This window comes from Scomber scombrus, chromosome 6 (assembly GCF_963691925.1).
Source record: "Scomber scombrus chromosome 6, fScoSco1.1, whole genome shotgun sequence".
In the NCBI taxonomy this organism is placed as follows: domain Eukaryota; kingdom Metazoa; phylum Chordata; class Actinopteri; order Scombriformes; family Scombridae; genus Scomber; species Scomber scombrus.
Window position 1 is genome coordinate 19153107 of NC_084975.1, and position 22323 is coordinate 19175429.

The 22323-nt window shown below is 37.3% G+C and overlaps 4 protein-coding genes across 7 annotated transcripts in view; 1 reads left to right on the forward strand and 3 right to left on the reverse strand.

Moving 5' to 3' along the window:
• Positions 1-22323, reverse strand: part of dnaja (DnaJ heat shock protein family (Hsp40) member A) — a 75364-nt gene that overhangs the window by 11634 nt on the left and 41407 nt on the right. The window lies entirely within an intron of this gene.
• Positions 28-6059, reverse strand: idh3a (isocitrate dehydrogenase (NAD(+)) 3 catalytic subunit alpha). 3 transcript variants are annotated; one of them, XM_062420934.1, is made up of 11 exons: positions 6004-6059; positions 4785-4847; positions 4569-4652; positions 4282-4396; positions 3785-3972; positions 3378-3511; positions 3176-3278; positions 1620-1684; positions 1459-1543; positions 1128-1280; positions 28-1045 (listed from the first exon to the last, which is right to left on the reverse strand). In XM_062420934.1, the coding sequence occupies exons 1-11, from the start codon at positions 6028-6030 to the stop codon at positions 962-964; spliced, it is 1101 nt and encodes a 366-aa protein (XP_062276918.1). In that variant the 5' UTR covers positions 6031-6059; the 3' UTR covers positions 28-961. The 3 variants fall into 3 exon arrangements, with proteins under 3 accessions (XP_062276918.1, XP_062276919.1, XP_062276921.1); XM_062420935.1 differs by having other exon boundaries at positions 6011-6053; XM_062420937.1 differs by lacking the exon at positions 6004-6059 and adding an exon at positions 5568-5616.
• On the reverse strand, positions 6810-10096 carry lrrc61 (leucine rich repeat containing 61). Its single transcript, XM_062421134.1, has 9 exons — positions 9929-10096; positions 8896-8991; positions 8660-8806; positions 8482-8542; positions 8199-8284; positions 8046-8111; positions 7876-7944; positions 7562-7687; positions 6810-7455 (listed from the first exon to the last, which is right to left on the reverse strand). The coding sequence occupies exons 1-9, from the start codon at positions 9954-9956 to the stop codon at positions 7349-7351; spliced, it is 786 nt and encodes a 261-aa protein (XP_062277118.1). The 5' UTR covers positions 9957-10096; the 3' UTR covers positions 6810-7348.
• cib2 (calcium and integrin binding family member 2) lies at positions 11930-20068 on the forward strand. Of its 2 annotated transcripts, XM_062421099.1 has the most exons (6): positions 11930-12035; positions 13555-13589; positions 16839-16950; positions 17987-18134; positions 18239-18434; positions 19332-20068. In XM_062421099.1, exons 1-6 carry the CDS (start codon positions 11985-11987, stop codon positions 19351-19353), a joined length of 564 nt encoding a protein of 187 aa, XP_062277083.1. In that variant the 5' UTR covers positions 11930-11984; the 3' UTR covers positions 19354-20068. The 2 variants fall into 2 exon arrangements, with proteins under 2 accessions (XP_062277083.1, XP_062277084.1); XM_062421100.1 differs by lacking the exons at positions 13555-13589; positions 16839-16950 and having other exon boundaries at positions 11985-12035.

The following is a 22323-nucleotide window of genomic DNA, read 5'->3' on the forward strand; positions in this document are numbered from 1 at the left end:
ATTACTTGTTAGTTGTTACTAGCATCATTCTTGTGGACATGCGTGGAATTTAATTATATCTGTGTCTTCTTGTGTACAGAAATGCAAAAAATAACAGAAACCATATTTAAAGTTTTACAACATACCTTCTACTTACAATACCAAGAATTGCACAAAGCATAATTGTGCTCAAATACATCTCTCTTTAAAAATCACACTAGTTACTTGCAGGATAGCCTCTTAGACAGTGTGTCATGTAACGATTTGGTACTTAACACTGATAAACTTTACAGTGTTCATGTACACAACTTTACTCAAAACCTAATAACTATATTACCAGAGTCAGAATCACAGCAGCTGATGGGGCTTATTTCACACACAGTGGTATTTGGATAGCACTGAATAAAAAGTCTGGCATTTCTTGTGTCACTGTAATATTGTTCCCTTTATACATTCATTATACTTGCAGCAAGAACAAAATTGTCATGAAGCGAAGACTAAGTGCAAAACACCTGCTAATTTAATTTTAAAGTTGCTTGATTGTTTTAATCATTAGAGTCCCGACCTATATTTTCTGACTGCATAAATAACAAGTATACTCACACATTAAGAGTTGGGTTTACATATGAAATTATTTGCAATCTGCATTTCGAGTGTTTCTCAGATGATTATCATGAGGGTTACAGATTGTGTTTTCAACGTCAAAATGAAAGCGTCAAATACATAAGACAAGAGGCCAATATCAGCCAATAAATAGACAATACCCACCACAGTCGAAGAATAAAATGCTTATCACATATACAGTAACAGATGGTCATGAGTTTTAAGACAGTGCTTTGGAGAGTGCAGAGAAAAAAATAAAACATTTAGGATCATAATCATTTGAGTCTTTTTTTAACTATTGGTTGAAATGTGCAGATACAATATGACATGATTAAAGAAGGAGACTCAAATACTGAGTCCCTGTACCATTAGCATCCCTTTAGGCTGTATCCCTCACTCTTTGACATATTGCTTCTGTGAATTCTGAACACTTTGCCTTTCCTCCGAGGTCTCCTGTCAGAACCTTGAAGATAAAAGTGTCATGAATCAGTATGGGAGCATATAAGCAAAACACGATGTCAGAATTTCTTGTAATATTAGATTACCTTTTTGTCTCGAATGGTGTCAAAGCAGGCAGCTTTAATAGTCTTAGCGTGGTCATGCAGGCCCATGTGCCGCAGCATCATGACTGCGCTGAGCAGCAAGGCAGTGGGATTGGCCATGTCTTTGCCTGCTATATCTGGAGCAGTTCCATGAACCTGATGGAGGAAATTAATCACAATCAGTCACCATTGCTGATATTTCTATAAACATCATATTTATAAAAAAGAGAAAAAACAAACATTGATATGCCTTTACTAGCTCATCACACACCATGAATTTCTACTGTGCTATTTGGATACATAGTTGGGACGAATGGGAATAACAACAACATACCGACTCAAATATGGCAACACCATTGGCGCCAATGTTTCCACTAGGGGTCACTCCAAGACCTCCAATCAGTCCAGCACAAAGATCACTGTAATGTAAATGTATGCGGTTACCTTCAGGTTTATTCCTGTACATGTATATAGTAAATAGTAAAATGTACTTACCTCAAGATGTCTCCATACAAATTTGGCATCACCAAAACATCAAACTGTGTGGGATCCTGTACCATCTGTGGAAACAGGTATAAACAATAACACTAATAATTAAAGCCGCAAGCGGCGATGGCGGGCCCTCGCTCACCCATGCCACCGCGGGGCCTGAGGCATGGCGGGGCTGTGGCGTGAAGCAGAAAGTGAGAAAAAACCTGGAAGGAGGCCAAAAATGCAATGTTTCGTTCATCCAGTAGGGGGCAGTCACAGGTAGTTACACATATGGTCTGGTGTGGTCTGGTGTGTTCAGGGCGGCCACTCATCAGTCATGTGAAGTTTGGAGTGAATTGGACAAAGCATGAAGGAGTTATGAGAGGTTGATGGTTCATCCACCAGGGGGCAGTAGAGTGTAACAAAACACAAGCGGTTGCGTTCAGGGTGGGACAGTAATTACACATGTGAAGTTTTGTGGAAATCGCACAATGATGATGTAAAATATGGCACTTCCTGTTTCCACTAGGGGGCGACACGAGTGAGATCGCCTATGAGCGAATGGAGACGTTGAGGTCGGCACCCTGGACCTGTTTACCAATTTTCATGATGATACGAGTTCAATAAAGCCATCAAAAAGCCAAACGTATTTTCATGGCGAGGAATTGATGGTCGCCGCGTCGCCACACGGACGCCATTACTCGTAGCTTCACAGTGTTCATAATGTAGCTTCACCAACTGGTTCTGAATGAAGTTGATGGGGCAAAGTATGTAATTTTAATGAATCTTAGTTAACTTCCTGTTACCACCGGGGGGCGCTATGAGTTACGTGGGAAGTTAATATATCGGGACGTTCAGGGCGGAGCCATCATCATGTCCAGCAAGTTTGAAGCTGATTGGATGAAGTATGTGGGCGTGAGAGCCACTCGTATGTACATGGCGAGCACGCCAAAGTTAGTTGAGCCCTGGCAGACACGCCCTTTTACCTACGGATGCGCAGAGCACAACTTAAGCTCAGCTAGGTCTGGAGATGTTGCGTACCTAATTTGAACTTGATCGGGCGAACGCTGTGGGAGGAGTTAATTTTAGGCGGGAAAAATCAAAACCAAAATGGCCGACTTCCTGTTGGGTTGAGGTCATGAGGTCAAGAGGCTTTTTTGCATATGTGGGTATAATACATATGTGTACCGAATTTTGTGAGCATAGGACAAAGTTAGCAAAATTCCCTATGGGCATTTTTGGACTTTGTAGGGGGCGCTATTCCGCCATTCTGCGTCGACCATGTGCGACCACCCAAAAATATCGAATTTCGGATGAGGCCGGACGTCCGTGCAAAAGTATAAGCATTTTCGCATTTGGGAAAGGGGCGAAATTGGGGCACGAAATGTCGGAAGAATAATAATAATAATAATAATAATAAACATTACAAATTCAATAGGGCTTTCGCCAGGCGACTTGCAGTCGCCGCTCGGGCCCTAATTAGGCATGTTAAATGTGAAAGCCCTTCACAAAACATTACTTCTTATCCATCAAAAACTTTCATTCACAAGTAATTCATAACAAAAGCTATTGGGACTTACATTAAGGCACACAGTATCCAAGTACATCTCGGTGAATTTCACATCTTTGTGCTTTTCAGCAGCCTCTCTGCATTTTCGTAGGAAGAGTCCATCTGACATGCGCCTATAATAAAAAATGTCAATAGAGAACAATCGTTTAATTTTGGCAAATACCTTGAGAATAACAAATAAATTAAAGTAATTTGTATTGAATACAACTTACATAATATTGGCCTTATGAACAGCAGTAACACTGGCCCTATTATTATTTCTGGCATATTCAAACGCATACTCTGCAATGCGTTGGCTGGCTTCCTCTGTAATGAGCTTAATGCTCTGTACAACTCCATCAACAATCTGAAAATAAACGAATACAATGAAGATTAGATTCAGGAAACATTGGTTAACTATAAATTATGTTTGGATGATTTCAAAAAGATGATGCTAAAGGTTATATTCCTAAACAGCAAAAGGTGTCCACACTTGGGAAGCAACAAACAGACAACAGAGAGGAATGTAATGTTTTGATGTAAAGAAAATTAAATAGGCCTCCATGATGCCTCAGCAAACAAAAAATCTAAAGTTCAAAAACAACAAAATGCAACAACTGGATAAGTTAAAAGTTCTTACCACATGTTCAATCCCGCTGTATTCACCCTCAGTGTTCTCCCTGATGGTGACAAGGTTCACATCAGTGTAGGGGGTCTTGTAGCCCTCAATGGACACACAGGGGCGCACATTGGCATAGAGGTCAAAAGTTTTCCTCAGCAGCAGGTTCATAGAGGGATGGCCAGCAGCTATTGGTGTCTTCAAAGGACCTGCAGATTGTTGAGTCATTCAAAATTATGTACTAGTTCACCTGCCAACACCAAATGAAAACATCCTTTGGAGGGGAAAGATCTAAACCAGCGGGTCATGTTATTTATCAGTAAGTATTTGTAAGATTTTTTATTATTATTTATATTGGTCTTTATTTAAATGTACTTCTCATCTCTAAAACAATTTCACTTCCCGTTTTGGGACTGAATGAGAGTAAAAGCTACTGGGATAGGAAAAAAAGTTACTGGTATATTATATATATTAGTTATTTATATTATTATATATTATAAGTGTGTTACGCAGGCTACCTTTTAGGCCAATTTTGTTCCTGTCCATCGATTCTTTGGCATCTGGAGGAATCATCCACCTGCCGCCAGGTCCTTGGATGGCTGTAACATTTCTCTCTTCCCACTGAATAGGTGCCTAGATCAAAACAGGAGCATGAGATTAGTTTACAAAATGTATTTTCTTTACATTAAAATGTACAAAGATGTGTCATTACAACATATTCCAGATTTGAGACAAAAGTGTTAATTACTGAAACCTAAAAATAATATTTCTGGATACTGTTTTTCCATGGTTGTCCGGTACTTACCTTAGCTGCTTCAAATATCTTCATGACAGCAGTGGAGATCTCTGGACCAATTCCATCACCAGGGATTAAAGTAACAGTATGCATCTGTGAGGCAGAACAAAAATCACATAACATTCAATGATACAGGAATAATAATGCATTTCTGAGAAAGTGTCACTATTTAATACAAGCAAGAATATCTCAGGAAGAAATGTACTCTAGCTCTAGGATACATACCCCACGCATGAATGTCCTGGGTTGTGGAGGCTCTTTCTTCAGAGCTCCGACCGCCCGGGACACCTGACAATAAACAAGGCAACAAATTCAACACATATTTCCAATATACAGTAAGCTGTCTCACTTATACAGCATCAATAATACCATAATTACTACTATTTTGTATAAAAAGAGTTATGACAGTATCAGTATAGCATATTTTATCTGTATAACTGTAAGGTTTGACCAAAAAAAGAAGGTATAAGTAAATAATTACTGCAATGCCAAACACACAAGGGACAGACCAATAGATAGATAGATAGATAGATAGATAGATGACTTGGGAACAATCTGCAAAGGACATTCTGAAAGACGAGACTGTACTTCATAGCAGGAGTAAAGTTAATCATTACTTGTTTCTTAGTATGTTAGCTGTGTTGAAAAAGCACACTTCTGTTGCCTTGATTAGCATTAATTACTATTAACAAATGAGTTAGCCTGGAGATGATATATCACCATCACCCACATCCGTGTATGGGTGGAGGTTGAAGGCCCTGTAACACGAGCAAGGGCAACGAGGATGGTATACTGAATGTAGTAATGTAGTAATGTAGCGTTAATTAACTAATAAACACAGCACAGCAAGAAGTCACCTTCAGCTTTGGAGCACAAAAGATTACTTTACTGACTTAGAAAAGAAATGCCCGTTTCAGATTTGGATAACTATACTACTGTGGGATATTGCTAGCTAGCTCTTCTCCTCAAGCCACGTAGTCAACGTTTTAATACTCAAGCTTAACTTACTTCCTCTGCCTTGATTTTATCCTTGCCATTGCTCGATAAACCCCACTGTCTTAGCAGTTTAAGAATCTGCAGATAAGGGACATTTCATAGACATTTGTTGCCAGACTGTAGCTTGATCAAGACACGTTCAACTTGAGCAAATTACCTATGACGCCAACGTTTAACTCTTAACACAGTGTAGTTATTATAAACGAGAATAAGTAAGTTAGTTACATGTTGTTAAACGCTAACGCTAACTTAGCGGTCAGGAGTCAGGTTGCTATAGTAACTTCAAGCTAGTAGTAGTAGCTGGTACTGTTTCCTGTAGACTGCCGTCTTTTGACAGTGTGGACGACTGTCAAAGAGCCTAGCGTTAGTTGATGAATTGGAAACCAATGACATGCAATTGGTGCTATTCTTTTTTTTAAAAGCATTTACATATTTTTCTGGTACATACCGCTGACCTCCATGCATTCCCTGCCATCCTGAGCTAGCCACCAAGGTCGATACAGCTGCAGCAGTAATCAAGCTCACTACAACACAAAGCGAATTTCCGCTCTGAACATTTCCTCTTCCGCCCACAATAAATTCAAACGGTACATAATGCCATGATTCTTGTGAATTTCAATTATTTTGTGATTATTACGTCAAATTATACACTCTTATTTATTTCTACAATAATTTTGACAATTATTATACTTATTGTAGCGTGTTTACGACTTCTTCCGCTCATGGTCTACATTCCGGTATTAACCTGATCAAGGTTTAAGGATGTGACTTTGTTTAGTGTCGTGTAATAATAGCGCATATCTAGCATATAACACTAAATTTAGATTGTCATCAAAATAGTATACATTATTATAAATAGGCTAACGTGATATTGTTGGTCTGAAATGCGTTGGAATCAGGGATAAAAGCAAGAAAACATATTTGATCTTGAAAATCTGTCCAGGAGGAAATGTGTACAATGTACTGAATTTAGTATTATATGAATTTAAAACTGCTCTATGCCTGAAATCAGGACTGTGGAATATAATGTAGCTGTTTTATAGGACATTACCTGTAGGTGGCGCCAGTGGACTGTTTAATTGTAGCATGGGTGACCTCTACTCTTCATTTCGCCCATCCTTAAACCACGTCAATTATCCGTCTTTGACTCTGGATGTGCAGACACTTTGTATGTATGTATTAATTGTCCCAAAGTAGACCATACAGATATGAATACAAATGTAATTTGTGAATACACCTTTACATCTTTTTAAGGATTGTATTTATACTCGAGCTGGTTGTACACATAATAAACTTTATGGTATAAAACAAGTAGAAACAGCTGAAACAATCATTCAATTACATTTTGCAAAAGTTCAACTTACAAAGAAAGCATACAGCATGGGAAGCTCCCAAAATTATCCAGCAATGCAAAATGGAAAAGCTCTTAATTACTGAAAACTGATACAAATTTTTAAGCAGCATAGCTCTCAGCATTAATGCAGGCTACAACATGGTACAAAATGCACACTGTGCAAGTAAAGACATCTTTGAACCAAACTGAGGGGTGTCAGTATGGATAAAGTATTTTAGACCACTTAAATGTATCCTTTGATACACAATGCATAGGATGCGATAAAATTTCAACAAATGCCTCACATTGCAACACAGAACATGTGTGTCTGACAATAATAGTTGTCAAGCATTTGGATATAGCTTAGTAATTTTTGAAAAATTTACAGTACATTTAGCCATGGCATTTAAAAAAAATCGTACATCAAAGTTGCGCACAAATGTGTCCAAAAGAGCTCAATTCATATGGCATACTGCTTTGGTTGCTTCTTCAGGCTCATAGATCTTTCAGTTTGAGAAATCACATGAGTTGCTCTGTTGTTAAGGAGTCTGCATTCATGAAGAACATCTGTAGAATGAGAAATATTGGACAAAGATCACATTAGAAATTGCACAAAACATGAATCAGCTGAATAGACAACTGGTTAGATCACATGCACACAAAAACCTCTTACCATTAAACTGTTTGTATGCTTCGTCAATAATGGCATTGTTTGATCTTTTTATCTCCCAGTAAGTATCCTCCACCCATGGCTTGCAATCAGGATGCTCAATGAGCTGTCCATTCTTGTATAAACCAGCTAAAAAATTGACAAAAACATAGTTCTTTCTCACATCCTTTCAGCTCAATTGTGTTTTATTTGAGAACGAAAACACCAAAGACATGCCAGTAAAGTCTGTATAAGATGAAAATACTACATTCATCAACTTAATCTGATCAGTGGAGTTATCAGCAATGATAAACCAACATACTAGTTACCAGGGGTACCTTTGATGGTGTCATCAATGTCTTTACATAATTGATACAAATCACTCCCACGTCCAACCACTCTCTCACCTACAATTTAAATAAAGAGAAAAAGTTAACACACGATAACGTATTCTCAAGAGCGTAGCATATACAAAAAATAAAAAACAATCAGATAAAAACAATCTTACCATCCAGGACCTTGATGGTGGGGAACATCTCAAGAATTATGGTTCTATATGGTGTGTTTCTGCACACTGAAAGACACGTCATTTTGAGTTTACTTACAAACATTTTTCAATCTACCGTCTTGTTTGTTTTCAAACAAATAAAATGAAAATTACCTGGATTAGTGTAATTGTAAGTGTTGTCTTTAAGTCGTATATTTTCCAGCTTTCTCAAAGACTTAAGGCAGTGAAAGCTCTCGATACTGTAGAAAAAACAAAACAGATATGAAATTATTTTACATGACCAGCTCAGAATGCTGTTCTTTAAAACCGTAATTACCAATCGCAAAATATTTCCATGCTTAACAACAACTACATATGCAATTAACACAGTATTTACAGCATATCCACATTTTTATTATTCTAGGGTAGGCATTTGAGAATGAATACATAGTGATACCTGGATATGTTATTACCAGCCAGGTTTAAATTCTGTAAATTTTCACAGTTGTGCAGGGGCTCTGGAAATATCAAAAAAACAAAACATTAAATTACAAAAAAAAATCAGATCCTATTCATAGTGGAGACTATGAGAGCTACTTTTACAGCATGGAAATAAAAATGTAATCACTCCTTACCCAAATTGGAAATCCTGTTAGCAGACAAATTGAGAACAAAAAGAAGCCGAAGAGACGACAGCGCAGCTAAATTTGTGATGTTATTTCCAGAAAGGTCCAGTCTCTCCAAATTCATGCACTCCCCTATGCATCCGAGATCATGTATTCCTGTAAGACACATAATATATCATACAATAAATTAAATTATGAATCAATTTTTGACAATTTTAAATAGTGAAAAAATAATCTGACCTTACCAAGACCTCTCAATTTAAGAAAAAGTATTGACTCCAAATCGAATTCTCCTGTACGTGACTTGAGCAGCACCGCAGTTACCTTCTCACAGTCTGCATCTGAAAGAAACAGAGCAATAATAAAGCACATTCACTTTCCTGATATATATGCAGCACAACCACAGATTCCTTATTTTTGTGAGTCAGCACTGCGAAAGGAGAGCGCTGGGAGCAATGTGTCTGCCCCTGTTTACAGGAGAACAAGCAGATAACTCATGCAATCATCTCTAAATAGTACATTCATCCAATTTAAGCAGACCATGAATATCATATCTGGCAGCACGCTGAGTTTCAGGGTCACAAAGAGGCAGATTGCTGCTGTGTGCATTGTTAGTGATGGGGGTAGCTCGCCGGCATGAATAACAATTCAGCGTTATATTTGGTTTATTTCCCCGAGGCAGAATCAGTCCCCAGCTCACAAACTACACATGAACAATCTTTTTTGAGCCTGCACGAATGAATGACTTACTTTCCTGAGTGGAGCCGCATGTGGACCAGACATAACCTTAATTAATGATGCGGTCGTCTGTCCCATCCTGTTTTCAGATTAACATCATCGCAGTCTTTATTTAGATAACGTTATATATTTCAAATGATACAAGGACTGGTACATAAAACTGGTTAAAAAACTTTGGTGAGTGGGAGGCGTGCCACCAAACATATATTGTGCATATGTTTGACACCTTCAAGAAATGAAGGTGACGATCTTTAGCTTGACAGTGAGCAACCATTAAAATGTTGGTGGCTAATGTTAGCTACCTGTTTCATTGCTGTGAGAGTCGTGAGGCGGCGGATGTGTGATGTCGTGAGGATGAATCAGCCGGGTGAAAGTGGGTGGGTTATTTAATGAACATGGCAATTGTCTCCTTTCCCCCTTTCTGATGATGAAACACGTAAAATGTTGTGTAACAGCAAACGATACGCTGTTGCTACATTTAGCATAAGCCGCTAATGGCTAGCATAGCGACATAGCAACAAGCTATCCGTCATAACTTACCTTGGTCTTTATCTCGCTTTACGTCCATCGTGGGCAACTTTGCTACTTAGAAAGTTACCTGTCGTAATTAAGAGCGACGATTTAACCAGTGTAGTGACAACAAGGCAAGGCAGTGGTAATTTTTGGGGGAAGTGTGAAACTGGCATCTGTCCTGTGGTGCGGACAGGACTCGCTCAGTGTGCTGCAGTAGCACCAGGTGGATGAGACGGACCTCAGCCTCCGCAGTCCAGCACGCAGTGAGCTGAAGAGGAGGGCTGATGGAGGATGAGGACGTGGTTGGGGAAAATGCTCCAGTATTTGCTCCATGTTAGAATGGTGCAACAGGTTATAGGCTACTGTGGTATCAATTACAAGTTGTGTTCTTGTTCCAGCACAAACGACATAATAATATAGAAATATTTTTCCAAGAGGTTTTGTATTGGATCTAGTTGATAGTCTATAATTGTACAGATTCAGATCAAAATTGTGATAAATAATGAGCTAATCCAATCAGTGGTGACATAGCCTATATAAAATGTACCATTTAAAGTAAATTTGAATGGAGAAGGAAAAAATGGAAAGTGCATTCAAGTGTCTATTATGGTACCAAAATCATACATTTGATGTATTTTTTATTTTATCAGGAAGTCACATTGAGATCAAAAATCTCTTTCACAAGAGAGACCTGGCCAAGTTAGCAGCCACATTATAACATAAAATGAAACATATACAACATGTTAAACAAAAATTCACCATAAAACAGAAAAAAATGATTCAAACATATGAAAAACATCTACATGCCTCCATCATCACATTCTGCCTTTAAATTCATCAATGGATAGCCTATAAATGTTTCTAATTTTGCAGATTATTCTATGCCCAAGAATAAAATGCATTTTTCCCCAGATCTGTCAAAATCCAGGGTACATTAAAAAGCAACTACTTTATATATATATATATATATATATATATATATATATATATATATATATATATATATATATATATATATATATATATATATATATATATATATATATACATGTATGTACATTAAAAAACAACTATTTTATATATATAATTATTAATTTTTTTTAATGTACCCTGGATTTTGAATATATATATGCATGTTACACTGAAACCTGGCCCGGCAGATGGAGGAGGCTGCATGCATATACAATAACCCACCATCACTAGACAGAGAAAGTAACTTCCCCAATCTTTTCTTGTCGTTGAAAGTAAAGCAAGATGTATTTCTAAAAAATATTTAGATTTGTGTTAGTGCCTTGTTAGTGACCAATTGGCACAATAAAGTGTTCCCTTTCTAACATAATAATTCATATTAATATTAATATCAATAATAATATGAATATCCTATTATTATAATAACAACCAATTGCCTTGAACAAAAATGGTCTGGAAAGGGCAATTCTGCATAATGAGTTTTTTTCCCCCTGATCTTATGAATGTACTTTTAGTTAGTAACTAATTGCTCAACTTGTTCTTGCAATTGAGTCCAATGCAGTAGCTCATTATTCAAGTCTTCACTGCACCTTTTTCCTCAATCAAAAATAATTAAGTTGTTTCAGGCCAACCAGCTGCATCATTAAAATCTATCATGTGAAAGCAGGACAGGTACGTGCGCATCTATCCGTTTTATCATAAGGAGCCCTGCACCCCAGTTAACACAGCTCATACTAGCAGGCTCCAGTTCACTGTTATTTATTTATTTATTTAGCTGAGGTGCTATTGGTTTGTCTTGACTCCGGTGGACAGCAAAGGAGAAGCAGATCAGCTTGCAGTCCTTGGACTCCACATACGACCTCCGCTGGCGTCCACACAACCGGGCTCCGCTCTTTTACTTTCACCTGGTTATGTTTTTGCATCTTATTCGTTTTTGCAGTCATGGCGGACATCACCTGTATGGAGACCAACATTTTTTGAGAGTTTGCAGCGTCGTCGACTCCTACTGTGCGGAGACTTTGACTCCGCGGAGCCCCTAAATGCCTTTCAATGAGAAAAGGCTTTGGACGTTCAGTGTTGTGAATGTGTACAAGCAACAGATGACTTGATAGAGATGGGTAATAAGCAGACCATATTTACCGACGAGCAACTGGATGCCTACCAGGTGAGATTGCATGCCATTGTCTACTTGAATTAGGAAAGCTACAGACTGTATTTCCTCCAGCATAGCCCACTCTTTTAATATTGTAAACACGCAAATCAGCAAAGGCAAATGTCCTGACATTTATTTAGTATTTCTGGATGTAAATGATGACCTATGCTACAGGTCCTAAGTTTAGTTCAGTTAAGAAAAAAAATAGAAAAAATATGTTTTTTAGCCTATAGAAAATAAAGTAGAGTTGATATTTTAAAGGCCTATTTCTTACTATTCCATGAATATAATAATGGCATATTATTATAACACAATATTATTTTATCATTATTTTTTCTGATATTAAGCTTCTCACTACTGACAGCACCTTTATATGTCTTACATTTAATTTGTAAAGCACAATGTAGCTACTGAAGATCTTGTAAGATAGAGAAGAAAATGTTCAATATTGAATTGTACTGATCATTAATAGGCTAACACTTCATGATGTCAGTCCAATGCTAGTCCAAGTCTTGATAGGTGAGAATAGCAGAGGGTTTTGATTTCATTGCAAACTGCAGGATCTTGTATTCTTTGTGGGACCATCTAAGAAGACCTGACCTTCTATGGCCTGCACTAGTCCAGCTTCTCCTGTGAGGAAACACATCTTCATCTGCACAGGTTTATCATGTCATTAGGCGTGACTTAATAATTGATGCCAAGCCAGCGTGATATGCTGTGAAACTCTACTCTCAGTAGACAGTTTGGTTCTCAAGAGCCTCTCTGGTTACCCCTGTTACTCTTTACAAGCCCTCGTTAGAAGACTGTTGCTTTCTGTTTCTGTTTATTTTATTCGTAGGATACAATATTTAGGATACATAAGACACCAGCTGCCTTAGGCTTTGTTTTTGGTTACAAAGGTGTTCAAAGTTCATGGACCAGATTGAGGAATGCACAAACACTTCACTGATCTTTTCTTTGGGTTGGGTGTATGATGGAGTCTTGCAGGTTTTGATGACTAGCCAATTGTTGCTGTAAATATGTTCACACACAAATAGTGCTAGTAGGTCTGTTTTTACTTGACTTTGCATCAGCGAAGGTTATATTTTTGGTCAATTACACTGTGTTTAGAGCTGGCTCTGCTTCTCACACTCAGGAGCACAGCTCAGACAGAATAGATACAATGGGAAATGTAAATTGAAGTGCCTCTAGTGGGGCTGTTGGATAACGCATGTGCCAACACATGCACGCCTTCGTGTAGAAAACTACAGACAACACCAGATCATGTTCCCCTGCCTCATCATTCCCATTGCAAGTGGCAGGTGACAACACTCACAAGCGTCATCATTTAAGAGAAACCGAAGAGCTTGAATAGCGCTTACAGTAAGGGCTGTTCACATGCCTTTAGTAATAGGTATTTTCTGTGACTCATAGATGTGTCATAGTTTTCAGGCCCTTTGTAGAACATGTAAAATGATTATTGTGCCATGTATTTATCACAGTATGGTCAGTGAAATGTGACATTTGACACGCTGTTTTCTTCTCATTGCAGGATTGCACGTTTTTTACTCGCAAAGAAATCCTGAGGTAAGTGGAGTTTTATTTGCTGCACAGATATATTGATTTCCATGCATTGCTCATGCATGTACCTTGGATCATGATGTTACAAATGTACCAAGGGCAAGTGCCTTGAAACATTTCAACTGTATGATCAAATGCAAGACAAAAAAAAAAATCACATTACTCACATGCTCACATTGATTTCCTGACTGTTGTTTATGCTCCAGTGTCCCCCTTTTTCTTTGCACTGGAGTTGAAACGTGCTTCAAGTGGGCAAAAATCCTACTTTCATTACAAAAGGCTCTTAAATATATTACCTCTTTAGCTTTGTTATTTGAAATAAATCTATCTGTGTCCTGAAAGAGGTGTGTGTGTGTGTGTGTGTGTGTGTGTGTGTGTGTGTGTGTGTGTGTGTGTGTGTGTGTGTGTGTGTGTGTGTGTGTGTGTGTGTGTGTTTGTGTGTGTCTCAGTGCACGCATTTATGTGCCAAGTCCTGAGAGCAAACATGTGTTGGTTTCATTGGCAGTTTCAACTTGTACATTTTGGGCACTGTTAAAGCAGGGAAGATATGTTGTAGCCAAGTAATTCTGGCAAGACAATTTTTTCTAACAGGCTATAGATAACATTTTTTAAATTATTGTCATATTTTAGAATAATATACATAACTTACAATATAAAATATCAATCATTTTTTTACTTCTTGTTTGTCATAACTGAAGTATTACACAATTTAATGTATTACAAGGAATTAAATAAAGGCAACACTGATTCTAAAATGGGAATCAAGTTAAACATATGCACTTGAAGAGCTGTCAAATTACCCAAAGTAATGCTCAAGAAGCTATAAATGTAAGCAAATGTCAGGAATACAGCTTTAATAGAATCAATATATCTTAATTATCAACCTTATGAAACAGCACCATAACAACTGATCCAGACACAATTATCACAGTACAGCTTAGTGAACCATTGGGAAGTATGTATTTAGTACATCTGTTTATGGAAGCGCAAATGCACAGTAGTGTTCATCATGTAAAGAGAAAGGTGTTACATGTGCAAACACATATTTCAGGTCTTTGTCAGTGAAGAGCTAGAAAGTTCAATCCCATAGCAGAGCAGGATGTTACCTAAACCTCTGAAAGTCTTGCTGACCTTTTGACTATGGTGTTGTTTACAGCATCACCTAATGAAGTCTCACATTTCTACCTCTTTCAACATGTGCAACTCAGCACATAAAAACATGACAAATATTTAAATCTACACTTGGCGATTGCACCAGGTATCATGTCTCACCCCCCCGACCCCCCACCTGTCACTCACCATGTTGATGATATGTATAAATTAAACTAATAACTTGCTTTTTTTTCTAATGAAATTGACCAGTGCCACTCATGTTTCAGTGTCTGCTGTCAGTGGTTCTTGATACTGGACGATTAAATAGCTACTTAAAGAAATTAAATGCAGATACTCAAGAATATTGCAGTGTAATTTTAGATGATGAAGATTAAATTGTTTGATTGCTGGTCTGCAGAAATGGGGGGGTTTGATTTGTATGTGCAGTAATAGTTGTTTTAATGCAGTAATATAATATAATATTATAATTATATATAATATATAATATCAATATCTCTAATGATAAGACACTGCACACATTTGTATCCTGTTGTGTATCTTTTAAAATTACCTGATCAACTAGGAATTACTGAAGCATTTAGATACAATGGATTATATTTGATTTGTTATGCAGAAATTATATAATCAATTTTAGGGCTAATTTCTTAGCATGACTCTCTTTAATGATACTTCTATTTTTCTCCTACTACTACTCTACTTTTCACTACATTGGTCAAAGTATTGTCAATTATTAGTTATTTTCCCCAATTCTACTGCTGTTTCATTTCCAACAAATATGTATTTGTCTTCTCCTCTTGTGTGCGTGTACTTGTTCCTCCTCAGTGATATTGAATTGACTTTGATTCCAAGGCCAGCACTGGACTGGAGATATAATCTACAATCAGCAGAGGGTGTAATAGGGTCGTACACTTTATGACCTTCATAAAACATGCCTTGTTTTTGTGCACAGCTGCAACTGTTACAGCACAGTTATGTAACATCATAGAAACAGGTTATCACTAATGGTTATAAGGTCACTGATTTTTAGTCCTTTAGCCTTATGTCATGTCCCATATTAACACTAGATCAAAATACTTGAGCGATTTTGTATCATCAAATGTGTATTCAATTGAAGAAAATTAACCAAATGATAATAGTCTTGCTAAACATCACTAAGAGTCATATTGGAAAGTTATCAATAAGTATATGAAGAGTGACTGTTAATGTAGAGCAGTACAGAGAAGTGTAGTGGCAGAGAACTGATTTCAAATGTGTGAATTATTGAAAAACAAACAATTGTCTTCCAAAGCATTTCCGAGCTGTACGGTCCAAACATTTTCAAGGGTCATGGTACATTAAAACTGTAGGTTTAACCATCCGCCTCCTTCAGCATACCAACGAAACTCCATCATTTTGACAGGCTTATCTAATTTAATTGTAGTGAGTTTGTCCTCTAAGACCAGTGTCCCTGCTGACAAATGGCTTCAGAGCCACCACATGTCACGATTATTCAAGGGCAGAGTGAAAGGGGGCCGTAGATTAGCGCTGACTCTCCTGACATGTTTATCATACATACAAACGTATCCTTACAGTTTATTGACAGTGGCTATTCTTGATAATAACTGTCACAAAGAGAGCAAGACACAAGACAGAGCAAGATACAGACAAGGAGTGAGAAAGAAGGAGAGAGGGGATTAAATGAGTGAGGAAAAAAGTATTTAGAGAATGATTTGATTGAAGGAAGCTTTCCTTCACTTGGTGGTTTGGATTATTTCCTCTATAAATCCAGTCCAGAGTGTTGCAAGTATTAACATTTTTAAATTGCAGTGTTTTCAGCCTCTTTTGAGATTAACCACCATTTTTGATTGTGGCCGTCTATTTATACCCATTCCATAATTGTTATATCTGTGCTATTCATAAATCAGTATCTTTCAACAAATTATTACAACAGCTGTGCTACATATTCCTCCACATGATTACAGCTATATGTGGAGTGAAACATAGAGTAAACAGTCATATTGTCCTCTCTTTAATATATGAACTTTGTCTATCTCTTTACATAGGATACATTTGTGTGTGTATTTCTTATTGTCAAACACATAAAGCCAATGGCATAAAAAGAAGCAGTTATGTTAAAAATTGTGTTTTTATTTTTTATTCTAGGTTGCACGGCAGATACCATGAGTTGGCTCCTCATCTTGTACCGATGGACTACACCAAAGAACCTGATTGTAAAGTGCCTTTAGCCTTGATAGTCAACATGCCAGAGTTAAAGGTAAAAAAGGACACTCCGACTCAAATGTGGCACCCTAGGCTCACGCGGGCCAACACCTAATCAATACACGCTCTCTTCCAGAGGACAGAATTGATTTTTTTGCAGTCACCATAACTGATCTGAGTGTATGACACATTCTGTGTGATCTTATGAAAGTTAATGTGCCATGAAATGCTCTGTTCTGGCAGCAATGCATTCCCCTCCTATTTTTAAGTACTTTGAGGCCATTTGAAAAAAAAAAAAAAAAAAAAAAAAAAAATCCATAAATTTAGAAATGACATGTTGCCTAACATGACAGCCACATTTATTTCCACTTTTCTCGCACGTACCAGACACTATAATTTTTACTGAGTCCTTATCCTCCAGGAGTTTAGGACAGAGATGTGTCCTTCCTGTGGCCATAATTGGGTTGCCTGTAAAGCTGTCATTTGACTGCAGGGCCAGTGTCCTCTAAAGCTTTATATAAATTAATTTCTGACTCTGTTTCAATGAGCTGTGTTGAATTGACTACGGTGACTCAGGCTGCACTGATGTGTCGCAAGTTATTCACCTGATTTCATTTAAAAGTAGCTTTTGATGGCCAATGGTATCTTTAACTGAGCTTGTATTGAACTCAAGTGTTACTAATGTACATATAGAATTGTCTCTTTTGATGGCCTCCTTTCAGTGTGAATTAATCACAAGTTCTCTTAAATTAGCTAATTACCATATATATTAAAATCAACTTATGGTTGAGCAAAGGAGGAGAAAATATTGGCTTCACCTTACAAGCAAAGACAGAGTCAGCCATTTTTCAGCTGAACTATTTAGTCAGCAGAATAAATGGTTTATACCCTTGCAGCTTATGTGAAACTGACAACAGCATGTAAAACCACACGGTTATGAAACTAGTTCCTTCAGGATGTTTTTCATGAATTGCTTCTCTTGCACAAACTAAAGGCTGTACTGTATATTGTTACATGTATATGTATCCTCACTGCAGTGAAATTACATTTAGATTAATAAATGTAAATGTTGCTATCCCATTCATCTGAAGGAAAACCCATTCCGCAACAGGATAGTAGAGTCTTTCTCAGAGGATGGGATGGGGAATCTCAGCTTCAATGAATTTGTGGATATGTTCTCAGTCCTCAGTGAAACAGCTCCTAGGGAACTGAAGGCCATATATGCCTTCAAAATATACGGTAATGAGAAATTCTTACATTTATTCTTTAATTGTAATATTTAAGACTTATCATAGGTAAAATAAAATGGTGTAATTATTTGCTGTAATCCTTGTTGCTCATAGATTTCAATGTGGATAACTACCTGTGCAAAGAGGACCTGGAAAAGACTCTGAATAGGCTGACAAAGGAGGAGTTGACTCCTGAGGAGGTGGTGCTGGTGTGTGAGAAAACCATCGAGGAGGCTGATTTGGATGGAGACAACAAACTCTCCTTTGCTGATTTTGAAAATATGATATTGAGGGCTCCTGACTTTTTAAGGTATTAAAACCGTCCTTACCTAATACAACTAATGTTTGAAGATTATTTTATATCAAATAATTCATCATTTAGAGGAGGGTGATATGGCCCTAAAATAATATCACAGTATTTCAGGGAATTTCTGATATTCTTGACAAAATAACAAAATATGCTTAGCAGGATATTTGACCCTCTTCATAATCAACCAGGTGCTTCTGTTCAAGGTGGTGAAATAAGTTAATGGTATTGCCCCCTTTTGTTGTTACAATCCTCTCGCGCTTCTTATATATTACTGTGCTTTAATCTTCTGTAACCAAACCACTTCCACACTTCTGAAGTCGTTGCCTTTTTGTCGACCTAACTACTTCACCGTGGAGATGGTAGCAATGTTACTTTCGCGTTCAGCCAATGCCTGTTGTTTCTGTGTGTAACTATATGATGTCATTACATCAGCAAGTTGGAATTTTGCCATTTTCACAATATGATTTTTTAATCATATTAAATAATTGGATCGATATTATCGTGAATGATACGATATGGCACATCCCTTTTGTCAATAATTGTATACATAAGATTATATTAGAAAAGCAGATGCACTCTAAAACCAGTCAGTACTTGCGTTACTCCTTGTGCAGCAGCAAAGTGGGAAGCAAGTGTCCCTGGCTTTCATTCCCCCAGATGGCTGGTAATCATTTTCATCATTTTATTATCACTCTGCCATCATCACTTTAATCCTCAGCTTCCAATTATACCCATTCATTAACATGCATACAGCCTTACAAGCATCTGTGCCCGCTGAAATGATGAACACATCTGCCTTTGATTCCTGTGCGTCTGGACAGCAAGTATGTGTGTATGCACAATGAATATTATTGTTTCAGTGATCAGTTTTTCCTGTTTTCTCTTTTGTGACTGAAGTACTTTCCATATAAGAATCTGAGAGGGCTTCGTGGTTGGCAGCCTGGTGGACCTCAGCACAGTGACTGTCTCCCACTCCCACCGTCCAAAAAACCCATACATCATACATCAGTTGTCTTCAGCTTCTTCTCCAGCTGTCCTCACCTCAGTGAAGTCTGCTCAGTAAGAGAGTAAACTACTGGATGAAGCTGAAATCTCAGGTTCCTCGAATTCTTTACAGTTGATGAACAAATGTATTTTCATGAAACGGATATTTCACATTTTCATCACCACCTGGAAAAGGGCTTAACCTGGATTGGTCTCTTGTTGGGAGAAAAGGCTGTTCATTCCACATTTTAAGCCTGAGGTGAACCTGACTGTGGATTGCTGCTTTTCGAGCGCATCTAAGAATGCATAAAAAGTTGATCTACCTGTATTGCACATGTGATACCCCCAGTGATGTCTTCCTATAATGACACACTAGATATTTAGTATTTATAAGGCAAAGGACAAAACCTGAAGTGAATGAATGCACAGCGATGAAGTTAAGGGCATACAGATATTCTTCTCTATGAGCTATGCAATATTTGTACATGCATAGGACACTTGTGGTTCTTTTGCAGTGTATTGCTTTAAGTAATTTGAGGTGGTGTCTTTGCTTGTGGAACTGGAACATGATGACAATCACATCTTATTGTTCTCCACTTAAATGAAGGGCTCTGTCATCTGAACTCATTTTGGTAGCTTTCATCTTCTGCCTCAGCCATTATCCTGAGATGTTAGTTACAGCCATCGTTTGAATATACATTTTTCAGTATTTTATGTATTGTCTTACTTGAATAAATGTTTTTCTTTTCTGTGTGCTCTGAGTGAATTAATGTGTGTGGATGTTTATTGTTGTCATGGAAAAAAGTATAGAAGGAGCTTTCACTGTTTGTCAACCAAAAGCTAATCGTTTCAAGTGACTGACGAGTACTGCAACTTTTATGCTGTCCATATAATTTCCTGTCCATATAACCAGTTCACCTCATGATGACCGAGGAGTGTGCTCAATAAAGATCAGGAAGCCTGTGCTTGTGCATAGCCCATCATATGAGCTGTAATGAATTGTTAAGCAGGATGTGATCATTAAGTGGGAGCTGCCTCAGCATTCACACAAGCATGATTACATCCTGCACACACAGTTAAACTCGACTGGAAAGCTGGGGGAGTCGCTAGTCGATGAGTAACTGGGACTGGCTCTGCGCTGTAAAGGAACAGATTTGCATTGGGTACCTTTGAAGCACAGTAGATTGTTGTTTCAGTAAGATGAGTGTTTTCAGTGCAGGTTGGATATTTAAATGTGCAGTTCAGGCTATACATCTGCTTTGACTTACATTTGACTTATCTTCACTTCGTCGTTGCCAAGTGTAATGGCTGCAGAAGAAGTATGGCCTGGTTAATTGGTGCTGGGTTTGACAAAGGGGAGAGTAGAAATTGGGACAGCAGGGTGAAACATATATGTACATATAGATATATATATATATATATATATATATAGGTCTAAATTATTTTGTCAGGAAAAATTTTAAGTTTCCCTCCTGTAAGCTATTTGTAATAACAAACACTGCAACAGTAATAACCTATTTAGAACATTTTCTGTATAATTGGCACTGGTCTGGTCTGAAGTGCAGGCTGGACATTTTGTGTTAAGTTTATGTTATGTTAAGTTTCAAGTTATGAAAAATGAAGAAAAGTTAGTGTTGAGTAATTTATTTCTCTTGAAGAAGGATGAAGTTGCAGTCTGTTAAACCGTGTGCAATCTTCAGAGCAGTCAGTTAATTACTCATTCCACTATCTTCATTTGCTTTTATGAGAACAGAATCAAATTTTCAGGGCAACGCAGTAACGATTATGTGGCTTCATTAACTACTGGTCTCACAGAGAACATCTGTTAATTATGATTCCAGCAGAGCAGCTTCTGGTGCAATGTGATACTGCGGCTGTAAACCAGCCATTATTGTAAGCAACTGTTTCTGTGGTTGAGAGAGGCCAAATAGTGTGTGAAACTCACACTGAGACTTTGTTTGCTCTAATCTGATCCGATTTAAGATGGTGAGATGGTGCTTTAAACTTTCACAAAATGACGAGAGTAGAGGCTTGACAAACTGCTCGATGGCAGATGAAGAAATTATTGTGGATATTGGTGCCCAGGTTCCAGATGAACTTAAAACTGGTCATGACTACAAACTATGACACACTACATTATCATGTGGTTGTATTTGATCAAAACTCAAAGTCAGTTAAAAACTGTAACTAATTTTGTGAAGTCTTTGTTTATACTAGTGTATAAACTAAGACTAAGAAAACACGTTTATAATTATATACAATATGAATTTTGATTTATAGAATTATTGAATCATAGATTTAGCTATATTTGTTAATTCAATACAATACCAGTCAAAACTTTGCACACAGTCTGCCATTCATTCATCAATGAGAAATGGTATATTAATTATTATTAATCTTTTACAATTATTACAGTATTTTTTTCATGTATAAATTCCCCATGACAATTCAACTCCACAGGCTGATGAAGGCGGATGTGGCTGAAAGCACCTTTAAAAATCTACTAAGTGACCTTGACTTATTTTATCTTAATTTAAACTACTATTTCTAAGATTAAAAAAAAAAAACTTCTACAGGTCTTCATGAGTTATGACTACTTTTATTATCATTTAAAACTGCTATCAATCATTCATTAACTTTTAATACGCTGATTGTGTTGTGGAAATTGAAGATGCCTAATGGGATACAAATATTATAGTATCACAGTTGACAATTGTAAAATGTCCTCATCTGCTTATAGTTGCAGGTGTAAATGTATGTCTCACAAATGCTAAATAGGGGTTCATGTAAAGTGCCATCAATAAGCAAAGGTTTTTTTTTGTTGCTACTGTGTTTGCAATCCCTTGAGTTGTTGTAATGCTTTGTGACTCGTGTCCATAACACAAAACACAACATTTTGCTTTTA